The following is an 11,616-nucleotide window of genomic DNA, read 5'->3' as shown; positions in this document are numbered from 1 at the left end:
TCACCCAGAAAAAGGTAAGTTTTCAGTATATACTAGAGACCAACAGTCATTTAATTATTAATCATTAAATCAATCCGTACCAAAATTCTCGTTGAACAAAAAAAGTTTGGTCAGTCGCCTTTGAGCTAGATCGTTCGTGCTGGAGACTCTGCTAGAGAAATAAACGGGGAGCAGTCAGTCGACACATGTAGTTGATCTCTGGAGACATGACAAAACCGCTGATACTCATTCTCAATATATAGGTTCATTTAACGTTTATTTTTGCTTTATTAACGTAAGCGAGTGGAACTTTACTACCATCAGTCTAGCAACTTAAAAGATAAATAACAACAATTACTAGATTTATTTGTTCTCACAAAAAACATAAACGGACTAAATGTTTTACCTTCGTTACTGTCGTTCGCCGCACCATCTGACATTTTCCAATCGATCTAGTTTATTTTTATTAAAGTAGAAAATCTGCAACTTATCAGAAAGCGATTCTAACGTCTCAGAAAATGTCTAGAATGTTAATTTTTTTACAAATAACTCAATAATAACTTGGGGCTACTTTCACAGAGTTACTGAGTTTTTGAAATTGAGAGAATCCTTCATTACGTTTTTTGGTGCAGGTCATAATTTTTAGATTTTTAAAAGTATTTTTGTAATATTTTAGCCGTTAATAAAATTCTGAATTCAGTTACATCCATTATTAGCTTGACAATATGGTAACAGGCCACAGTCTAAGTATTACACGAAACACGACGAAACTGCATTCCCATAGAAAGTAATTTGCAAAACCTTCGTTACCGGGGATTATGAAAAAAATATACTTGCAGTTGAGGGCAAAATGTGTCAGTAAAATAAACATGCATCTTAGTAATACCCCTTTAGGACAGTCTTATTTTTAGTAGTTTTAAGTAAGTTTTAATAGCGTGTGAATATTATCCAAATTTTTTTTCAAAACCCTCTTTACTAAAGTAGGGACGTCTAGGCTAAAACATTTGATACAGGATACGAACATTTCCCATAGGCCTACTAGCAAGGCATGAATTTTAAAATTTCAATGATTAACACAAAAAGCCAGATTTATCTCTTTTTGTCACCAAAGATTTAGAAAAGTAGTATTTGCAAATATATCTTTGACTGCATTTTTCACTTTTCTGTTTTCTGCAAATGGACCTTTATATCGATATACTGAGAATGAGTGCGAGTGACATTGCCCTTGTGTTACATGCGATTGAAAATCCGTTTACGAATAGAATAAATCAATAGAAAGATTGAATTTAGATGTAGAGCGGATCTTTTCTGTCTAGATGGGCGTTTTTTTTTTTCTTTTTTACGAGCCCCTCCCCCAACCTTCTGTTATAATATAAGCCTACTTACAGAGCTGTAAATTTTGTTGGTCACATTAACTATTTTGCAGCGTGACGTAATGGTTTGGAATCGATGTGGAAATTTATGAACTCAAACAAATTACCCACTTCCTGCTTCGTTTGTAATATCATAACACATTTAAACATCTTTCGTTTTCTTCGATAAATTTAACGCACTGCACCGGATTGCGTCGGATGTTCATTTTTCCGCTATCGCAACGATTAAAGGGCACCCCATTCAATACCATCCGTCACGGCCCATCGTAATGCGCACCTGCTGAGCCGATGCGAAAGCTCACGTCAACTTTGGGGATGAGGCAGTAAGACCAAAGATGGCGGCGCTGGTGGAGGGTGAGCAATATGGTCTAACATCTGGTAGGTCCACCGGCGCTGACAAAACTTGTGTGTACGTAAAACTCACCGACTCAGCACTTCGAGCCATCGAGGATTTCCAAAAGACTCACGTAAGTCCAATTAACTGTAGATCAATGGGAAAAGCTAAATATCAGTGGGCAAAATACACCCTCGTATGTGCATTTCATTACATTGCAATCCGATTTCAATGAACGGTGTAATAACTTGTACCTCGGCTCTCTAAGTTGTTGCTTTTTTGGAAACTATAGGGTTCACTTTATTGTTTGGTTGAATTCAACAACCAGTGAGATATGTGCTAATTTTATCATTATCAGCTATTATTTCATGGATATGCATATGCCATACTTGGACTAACCTCGTAATAGACGGGACTACTGGTGGATATTAAATTAATGTTTACCACTGCCTCAAAATCAGCAGGTGTGTTAAGTTACCAGTAAGGGCTTAGTTGTCTGTGTCCCTGGAGGGAATTCATGTGTAATAAAGTTGAGAAGGAAGGACATGTACTGGAAACTTAAACAAACCATATGTTGAAGATAGGTGAGGTTATACCAGCTGTTTGGCTACTTCAGTCAACAACATTGTTTTATCTTGTTCAGATTTATTTTCATAAACTTAATACTTGATACATCATTGTATAGCAGGTATTATGTGATAATATAATGTATTTAGATCTAATGCTACTTGACTTGTTTAACATGGATAAATCTTTTACAGCCTCTAACTACCAGTAAACTATTGATTAGCACCACTAAACTATTGATTTTTAAATATTCATACCTATCAAGGACGTTATCTTGACAGATGAAACCATATATGGATAATAAGATATGTAGCATTTGATATGTAACATTTGACTAGCGCTTGACATAATTAAAGTGAACAGAATCATGTTACTTGTGTCATTTGACTAATGGCCAACAAATACAATAAGATGAAAGTATAAATAATTGGATTTCAAAATGAGATTTCCTTCACTCATCAGTGAAGTGGTATTTTATTTGTAATACACTAATATGTTGTTTAAGGAATTTATAGAAATTTAAAAAGTGATTAAGAAATTCATAGATCTAAAGCAGGCCCATGGCCAGCAAAGTCAAAAGGGGGGTTCTTTTTCTGAAAAAGGGGACCTTTTATACTGAAACTTATGTGTACCTAGATCAAATTTTACCCAAAATGGACCTTTTCCTGACAAAAGGGGCGGTTCTTTTGAACCCCCCGAACCCCCCCCCCCCCCTTGGCTACGGGCCTGTAAAGAAACCATCCAGATACCATTCAGATATTGGCCAGTGTGACCTTCTTCTATGATGTATATTAAAATTGTGTCAAGTCTAGAACCAAATGGTTTCAAACATAAATCATAGCTAATGAAGAAACGTGAATTGTGCCAAGTAAAGGTCAGGTGGGGTCAGGTCAGGGTCATACAATCATTGACCTCAAATGAATAGCATTATGGAAATGAATTTTTGGATGCACTTGGGTGAATAAAATTAATGGATAGGAACCAAGTATGTTTATATATTAGTTTTTTTAGGTTGTCATTCTGTTACAAAAATTCCATGTATATTTAAAATTTTTTATCAATTTCAACTTACTGAAAGCAACTAAATCATATGTTTGTAGAACAGCTGTGCAAGGCCTTCACAGTAGCATTGTATTCAAAGTGTCAGTGCAGGTTATATAAGAAGTGTACCTCAAATAGCAATAGCCAGTTCTAGTAGTAATATGCAATCCTGCACTATAAGAGTATAGGTACTATAAGAGCTTTACTAATCCACTTGCAAGCTATTTACTTTTTTAAGTCTTCATTAAGTATCCTCAGGTTGAAAAGAATAATACAAATTAAGACTGAACTTACCTTTATTGATCTCTTTTATCAAGTGGGGGATTGAATTTGTTTTGATTCATTTGCACATAATGCTGCCCATGATAGCCTGCTGGCTACATATGTGTAGGGGAAACATTGTAGGACCGTTGTTGTTGAATATGTTTTCTTATTTTCACATCTCTTTGTGAAATTTAGGTAAAATAGTTATTTCCTCTGCAAGCTGTTGCTTGGCCATCTCAGCTGTCTTCTTATGGTATAGGTACTAGTAGGGCAATTTTACTCCTTAATAATTCCTTTGCTTTTGTTCTGAAAATTCTGGATATTTTGCTGAATTAAAGTATTTTTTTTTATGAACTGAAATGATAACTTCTAACAATTAAATGTTATTAAGTACTATGTTCTTTTCACAGCTTAATCTTTATTATTGTCTATTCATACTTATATACATGAACCTTAAGCTCTATAAACTTTATGAGGAACTTACAAAAAAACTTGAAAATATGAAATATTTGATAAAATGGGATGTTTGAAATTAAGAATGCATATTTCATAAATTGGTGGGAGATGTTCTCCAAAAGTACAGCATTAAGATAAAGGCAGGACATTGATATGCAGCAACTGAGAACATGATTTATCTTTAAAAAGACATAGCATGAAGAATAACAGTATACATACATATTGAATTGTTTACTGTTGACATTATAATAGGAGATTCTATGGAAATGAAATTTTCCAATTTTGAAAAGGACCAATTGTGTATATTTTCCAAATGTATATTTTTCTAAATTGCTGTTATAAGTTACCTCTGTACTTCAAATGACCCTGTTTTAAGCAGGAATATTGTAACAGTTATGTATGATATATGGAAATTGTGGCTAACATTTAAAAAGTCTGTTCCAAATAACATTGGCCCTAAGTGTTTCCATTGAACAAGTGAATTATGTTATCTTGAGAATATTGTGTTGCCTTTAGCAACCATTGTTCATAAAATCAATGTCAAGTATGACTAAAAAATGAACTGGTTTATGGAAAGGGACAGTTGCCATATCTATGATGCTGAGATCAGATAAACAGCTTCATGTCTGGCCATCAGTTGATAGATAATGCTGATACCACTTCTCACAGTGTTTTCTATCTGTGGTAATGACATTCTGCTTATTATACCCATTGATAAACACTTTTGAATATACGTGATGGCTAAGATGATGGATATGGCACCTATTACCAAAGGTTAGGTTCACAAGTGATATGGTATATAAGGTGGCTTGAGATTTTACATTAATAGTGCTTGGGATCAAATGAAAAAGAAACTTCAGACTGATAATGGATGTTACAGAATGGGGGAAACATGGTGGAATGGGCTCTTATAACAGAGTACTTTGATATTATTTTGAATATATTTCAAGGAGTCCTCTAAAATCATAGACATCTATTTAGGTTGGCTGTTTTAGTGCTGGGGTGCTGGTTACCATTACCTCAACTTTTCAGGAACTGACATGCTTTAATGAAAAATAACCCTCATTTTTTAAACTCTGTCACTTACAGGTACTTAGAAATGACCCGCAGTTATTTCCATTAGGGCTCAAAAATATTTAAAGTCTAATATCTAGATGAAACTCTGAGCCAGTACCGTGCAGGCTAGGGATTTTTAAAGCATGTCAAGTCAGCAGCATAGAATATTACCCCTATACTGCACCAACTACAAATTCCATGAACCACCATAAATTGATAAATCCCAGGGTTCTTAGTTCAATCATGACTAATTCCGTAAGCTCTTAACTGATTATTATTTGTCCTCAGTCAATTCTTGCAATTCTCGAGAGATGGTGAAATTGTCACAGAAGTTTTCGAACTAGTCTTCTATTTATAACCAGTTGATGTTAATCTAAGACCAGTACTGTAGCTGCTCTATGCAGGGACAAGATTTCTACCAGAAATGTGCAAAATTCCATGTTTCCTCATGATTTCTAAAATTTATCAATTCCCGGTGGTTCGTGGAATTCGTAGTCTGTGTGGAATAGGGGCAAAAAAGACAACTGCAGCTGATGATTTCACTCATTTATGTAAAGAACAAATTTGGTGCACGCAGCATTTCAGCAAAAAGCTATTACAGTTTTATCAATTTGTTTCCTGTCATAAAATGTTCTCTTTTATCAGTACTGTAAATTATTAGAATTATTTAACATCTTCCCTTTATTCTTCTCCCTGTGCATTTATGTATTGTTTAGTGTGTGTGTGTGTGTGTGTGTGTGTGTGTGTGTGTGTGTGTAAGCGAGAGAGAGGGGTGGGCCCTTAAATGCGCTAAATTTATTAATGATTGAGTTAGTATACAATAGTTAACAAGTGAGCAATGATTACAAACATATGACCAAAACAAAGGGAAGCCATAAATCTAATCAAGGTACAATCAGTTAAAGAACAACCCATATTGTACTCTCATTTTGATTGAGTTCAGGTTAGCTATCACAAAAGATTGCAGATTTGTTCTGTTAGAACTCTTGGGGCAGGCAAATGAAAGGCTTAATATTTTCTTTGAAAAACTTAATTAAGAAAGTGCATTTTCTCTAAATATAACACCGCACTAATGAAGTTGGAAGTTGGTATCATATTGCAGGTGATTACAGACAGCTTGTGTTCACTGTGTCAAAAATGATTATTTTCAAGAGCCAAAAGCAAAGAAAATTATCTTATCCGGAATCACATGCAACAATCAGCTGATGATAAATCAATATTTTTTTATCCTGAAGAATTATCAGACTGTCAGAACAATAACATAGCCCCTACCTAAACATATGCTTGAAATCCGTGCTTGAAATTCACTGCATTTGAACAAAATTGATCAATTATTTTACAAGTATTTTTTGTCATTAATGTTTAAAAAAAGTGATAAGCTCTTACAATAAACACTTTTTATGGGTGACTGAAAATGATAATAAAATCTTGAAAAGTGTAAAAGTAAGATTTGTGAAATTTAACAATATGAACAATAGTTTATCTAGTCAAATACACTACACTGTCCATGTAAGGAAATACTCCCATTATGACATTTAATTACTGAGTTGATAAGGTTGGGAAAGACAGGAACTCCAAAGTAATCTGAACTGAGATGTATCCATCATTGTTGCTCAAGGAGAGATAAGCCCAGTCAACACCTGGCTTGCCCTTCAGGCTACTCTAATCTCGGTGTCTTCGTATGAAAACCTGAAAACAGCTTGTCATAACTTGATATTTTCCTGTTATCTTGTCTGGGAGCTTGGCCACTTGGTACTTTATGATTAGCAAGTACATGTAACTTATTGAAAGAGACTGCCATTGTACCTGTGGTTCTAGACTTTTAATGTTTCTGACTGTCAGACACATAAAACTTTTCATAAGATGGAATATTTTACTTATTGTTGAAGAGTGAGGACAGTGGAAATTTCTGACTACACAGTGTGTTAATGATCCAAGTTGCCATCACTACAATTCTAGCTTATGCTAGCATGTGCATTTTTTAAAATCAAATAATGCTGGGAATAGTGTAGAAGAAACACAATGTGTGTCAGTTTGTCACATTATGGACTATAAATTTTGTTTTGGCTTAAACTTTGTTTGGTAAAAAAGAGGTATATGAAAGATTATACCTAGGAATTGATACCATATTTGCCAGTCTGAGGATTCTGGCAGAGTCCCAGGCAGATTTCCCTATAGAACTTTTATTTTAAACCTTGCCAATTTCAAACCAGGATAAATATGTACTTACACCACTGAAATAAGTTATAGTATATAATTTTTTAGACTTTTAGCACTAGCCATTTCTTACTAATTGTTACACATGCCCACGTATCCTTATTAAGTGGAATACTGCAACTTGTGTCAACATATGTAGAACATTTCAGTACTGCTTTAAAGTAAAAAACAACTTTCACATTAATAGTTTCTTTTGAGACGTTAGGCCCTAGCTATCAAAAGGTAAATTATATTTGCCAAAGTGGAGTAAACATGTTAGTGCAGTAAATGTACTACTTACTGTCAACCATTCTGACTAACATTGAAGTACTCGTAATATGAGTAGCACATTTGATGAAAATAATAGTTATCGAAAGAATTCCTCTCCATAATCAAGTTATGACCTTTTTCTTGGCTAATGTTAGTATATTTTTTTATTTAAAACAACTACAATTTTACACTGTGACAAATTAGAAAAGGAACAAATGAAGTTTTCATTTTCAATTAAAATTTGGCAGGGTTTTTTTTCTTTGCTAGCCTAGCATGAGTGTAGACTTTGGTCCTCACTCCATCCATCTGAGCTAACATCACTGATCAGGTACACTGAGTACATTAATTGAAACTTGAAAAGCTTGCTGTTAGACTGAAAAGGTAAACAACTATTAGATGACAGGTGGAAGGGGTCGTGTCCTGTGATGACACTGTTATGTGTTATTCAGCTAGTTTGAAGTAAATAAAGTTAGAGAATAAAAGGCCCATGTAATCATGATTTTCCTTTTCCTGTTTCTTAGTGGTGAAATATGGGTAGCATTGTTGTCATGATTATCCAATTTAAATGGCAGGTGGTTTAAATTTCAAAGGGATTTCTTCCTCATATTTTGAAAACAGGTAATTGTCTCAGGCCCATTCCTCTTACACACACATGTACACGGGCTGATGGCAGTGGTTGCTTACAAGTGTGCTGTGAAATCCATGCAGTTGCTGTCAGCCCGCTACTCTAACACTGTGCAAGATCTCTCATGTGTCACATCCTCCTCCTCCCACAACCCCACACATTACAGTTGTACAACTGTAATCTTTTCCCTCTACAAGTTTACACATATGCATATGCACATGCTCACGTTCACTAATAAACAACAACATGCACACGCCAACCCTCTCCATAGCCACCTGAACTATTTCACAAAGGAAGTATGTGGGCAGTATTTTCTTATTAATGGTGAATATGTAAACCACACTGTCGGCTGGCATCATTGCTGTTCACAGCTAGCTAGTGTCCTACTTGGAGAAATCAATGAAAACAACGGAAACAGTTTATGCTCCCAGTTAATGTGTTGTACGTTAATGGGGTAGTGAGAAGGAACCAGGAATTAATAAATCAATGTGTGTCATGTACTCTTGAGTTGTGTGTTGTCTTGGACCATTTTTAGAGACATCTGACGTCAATTTGTTACCATTGCTTGTAAAAGGGCTGACCAAGCTTTTTTCTGCTCGGTAATATGACACTTTCCTTGTTGACATATATGACATAGGGCATTGGGTCACTTTGAGTGCTGTTATTTTCACAGAAGTTCAGTTGTCTGTAGATTTGTTGGACAGAATATAGTATTTAGGGTATTATGAGTGCAGAAAACCTTACTTCTTTGATGAACAGCAGTCTAGCTGTTAAAGCACCTATAATAAACAACATGTCTGTCCATAATCATGATGACAAAATCTACTGTGACAAAAAGATACTGTTAGTTCATTTTGTACTAACATTTGTCAGTCTGTACATTTTTCTTTAAGTAACAAAGAGTAAATGAATTTATAGGATTAGATCTGACCTGGCATGGATATGTTTGTAATACTAAATATAAATACGATATAGGTTATAATGATAAGTGTATCAGTTCTTTTAATTTGAACACACTAAAACTATATCCTATCATAGATTTTATCAAGATATGGACTATGTTCAATTCCAGATTAAATTTAAATGAGTGAAGAGAAAGACCATTTGTCAGCATTTTGTGGGGAATATATACCTCCCACTCCACACATGCACACAAACGTGCGCGCACACACAAACACACACCTGTTATTCTTGTTTAACTTTTTATGTGTTAGTTGTCAGCTGGCATTACGCTATCACATAACTTCTTCTATTTCAAAACAATGATATTTGGTCTATTAATGAGAGTGTACATGTAACATTTAGGTTAGAATTTTTTTAGGGTAGGATTGGGGGTCATCCTTTCCAAAAGAAAGGTCTGAAGTCAAAATATTTGACATGTCACTGTAACAGTCAGTTCTAATAACAAGCTCAATAAACAGGTAATTTTATCAGACAAATCAGCAGACACCTAAGTGGGAACTGAGCCAAAGCAGTTTAAATACTAGTAAAGGAAAAAGAAAGAAATATTTTCAAATTTTCAATTTTCTCATTTCAGATCACCGCCACCAGCCACAGACCAGTCATACAGTTAAGAAACAATGAAGGGGTATGTAGTTGCCTAACCAACAGGCCCAGAATACAGGACTGAGTTGGATTGGTTGCTTTTTATAAGGCAGCAGTTGTGGCTTTAACTAAGATAGATGTTTTAAAATTAGAGTAACTGTGAAATATAGTCCCACTCACACCATGAAGTGTACTGAATTAGCAGGAAATGATCGATACGTCTTCATTAATACCTATTCTGCTATAAGATGGATTACTTGTTTATTATTATCCAGAATAGATCTTAATTGATAAAACTATGATTACACCAATGATGAAACAGCATTGGAAGGATTTTATGTTGCCAGCCAATGTGGCCATCGGTGGCCTAAAATGTGACAACTTTTAGATTTGTATGTCTTCTTATTGTGTGTGTGAGTGTGTGTTATACACACACAGACACACACACACACACACACACACACACACACACACACAGATTTTTCACAGGCGATCAGCCTTTTGAAATTTATATGGCATGTTTAAAGTCTGGTTTACTTGAGGATTTAAATGAGCTTTTTTTTATGATGAACAGATGTTTTCAACACTGAAAATATGTTAGTGCTATTCTTGAATATGTGCTCAATACAGTTAACTGCAATTTTATGGACAGATGCTATGTTTTGGTACGTAATGTCATAACTTCTCAAAAACCAATCGGATTGGATTATCTTTTTTGTTTAATTATTTCTTTTAATGGTTCAAAACTCGGATTTACAATAAAAGTTTGGGGCTAGTAGGTATCAAGTCCCAAATTTTCTTTATTGCTGTAACTTTTTGTCACTCTTCTATTTTTACATTGTTAAAGGTTGTCTGTCCAAATGTCAACTTCAGCTGTTTTTTTGTAATTGTAACCAGAATTTTAGTTTGGAAGATATATCTTTTTTTTTTTTTTAAATTTGTTTCTTTGCCTTCTTCAGGTTATCAAAATTCCAAGCAAGTCTTCCGATAGTGCAGAAGGATTTAAACAGTTCCGATTTGTTGTATCGAATCTCCCAGGCGACCCGAACGGTAGCTTTGATTGTGTCCAACAGTCCCACAAAAAGTATGCATGAAATTTGATAATTTGAATGTTATGATGGCATGAACTGGTTATATAATGTGTCTTGCATAATACATATCTTGTGTGATCATCATCATCATTTTCTCTTGGTGACACCATGTAAGATCTCTCTTAGAACACTTGCTTATAGCAATCGAGATCCTATTTGCTGCTAGAAAGCACTGAATTCACTAAGCAAATCAGTCGATTTCTAACAAGGGCTAGAGTTCTCTGCCACTTTGTTCTTTCAGAGTCAAGCACATGATTACCTCTTTGGTAGTAGCTAGCATTAACAAGAAATGGCATCATCTGCAGCCAGTTACCAATTGTGCAATTATCAGAGTGTTCCTCTATGTTATTTATGTTCATGTAGTGCCCCATCTTCTCAAGACCAATTTTATTGATGGCATCACTTATGCATCACAACAAGATGATTTGGTTGAAAAAAAAAACCTTGCATGATTGTTATAAAATCATCCAAGTGCAGATATTAAACTGGTTCTGTTTTGGGATTAAAACTCTGTACTTGATTACTATTCAAATATTGAATGCCCCTGTATGTATACTGTATAAATGATGGCACTTCATGAGTAAAACTGGCAGAAAGCATGCACCATGCATGCACAAGAAACTAGCAGAAATGTAACAGGTTTATCTAAGTCCCAAATAAGGAAATAAGAAAGACCAAATTTCATGCAAAGCAAGAATTGCCTAAATAGTTAATACTAGTCACTGTCAAAAGTAAATAAAACCCCTATATACTGGTTCAATATTAAAAACACATTTGAATACAAAACAAATGCAGGTACTTTGAAGGCTTTTATAAAAA

General features: G+C 34.7%; 1 protein-coding gene across 2 annotated transcripts in view; it reads left to right on the top strand.

Annotated features, from left to right (window-relative positions):
• The first annotated feature begins 1,627 nt into the window (after positions 1 to 1,627).
• LOC106170956 (RNA polymerase II elongation factor ELL) overlaps positions 1,628 to 11,616 on the top strand; it is a 22,914-nt gene continuing 12,925 nt past the window's right edge. For both annotated transcript variants that reach the window (XM_087009674.1, XM_013551025.3), the window contains exons 1-3: positions 1,628 to 1,819; positions 9,699 to 9,749; positions 10,666 to 10,790. In XM_087009674.1, the coding sequence (XP_086865800.1) occupies positions 1,688 to 1,819; positions 9,699 to 9,749; positions 10,666 to 10,790 (308 nt within the window). In that variant the 5' untranslated portion in view covers positions 1,628 to 1,687. The remainder of the gene's footprint in view (positions 1,820 to 9,698; positions 9,750 to 10,665; positions 10,791 to 11,616) is intronic.

Source organism: Lingula anatina, chromosome 1, assembly GCF_051362555.1.
Source record: "Lingula anatina isolate TDL-2025a chromosome 1, LinAna3.0, whole genome shotgun sequence".
Taxonomy (NCBI): Eukaryota; Metazoa; Brachiopoda; class Lingulata; order Lingulida; family Lingulidae; genus Lingula; species Lingula anatina.
Note: the sequence above shows the minus strand (reverse complement) of the source record. Positions and strands in the feature narration are given on the sequence as shown.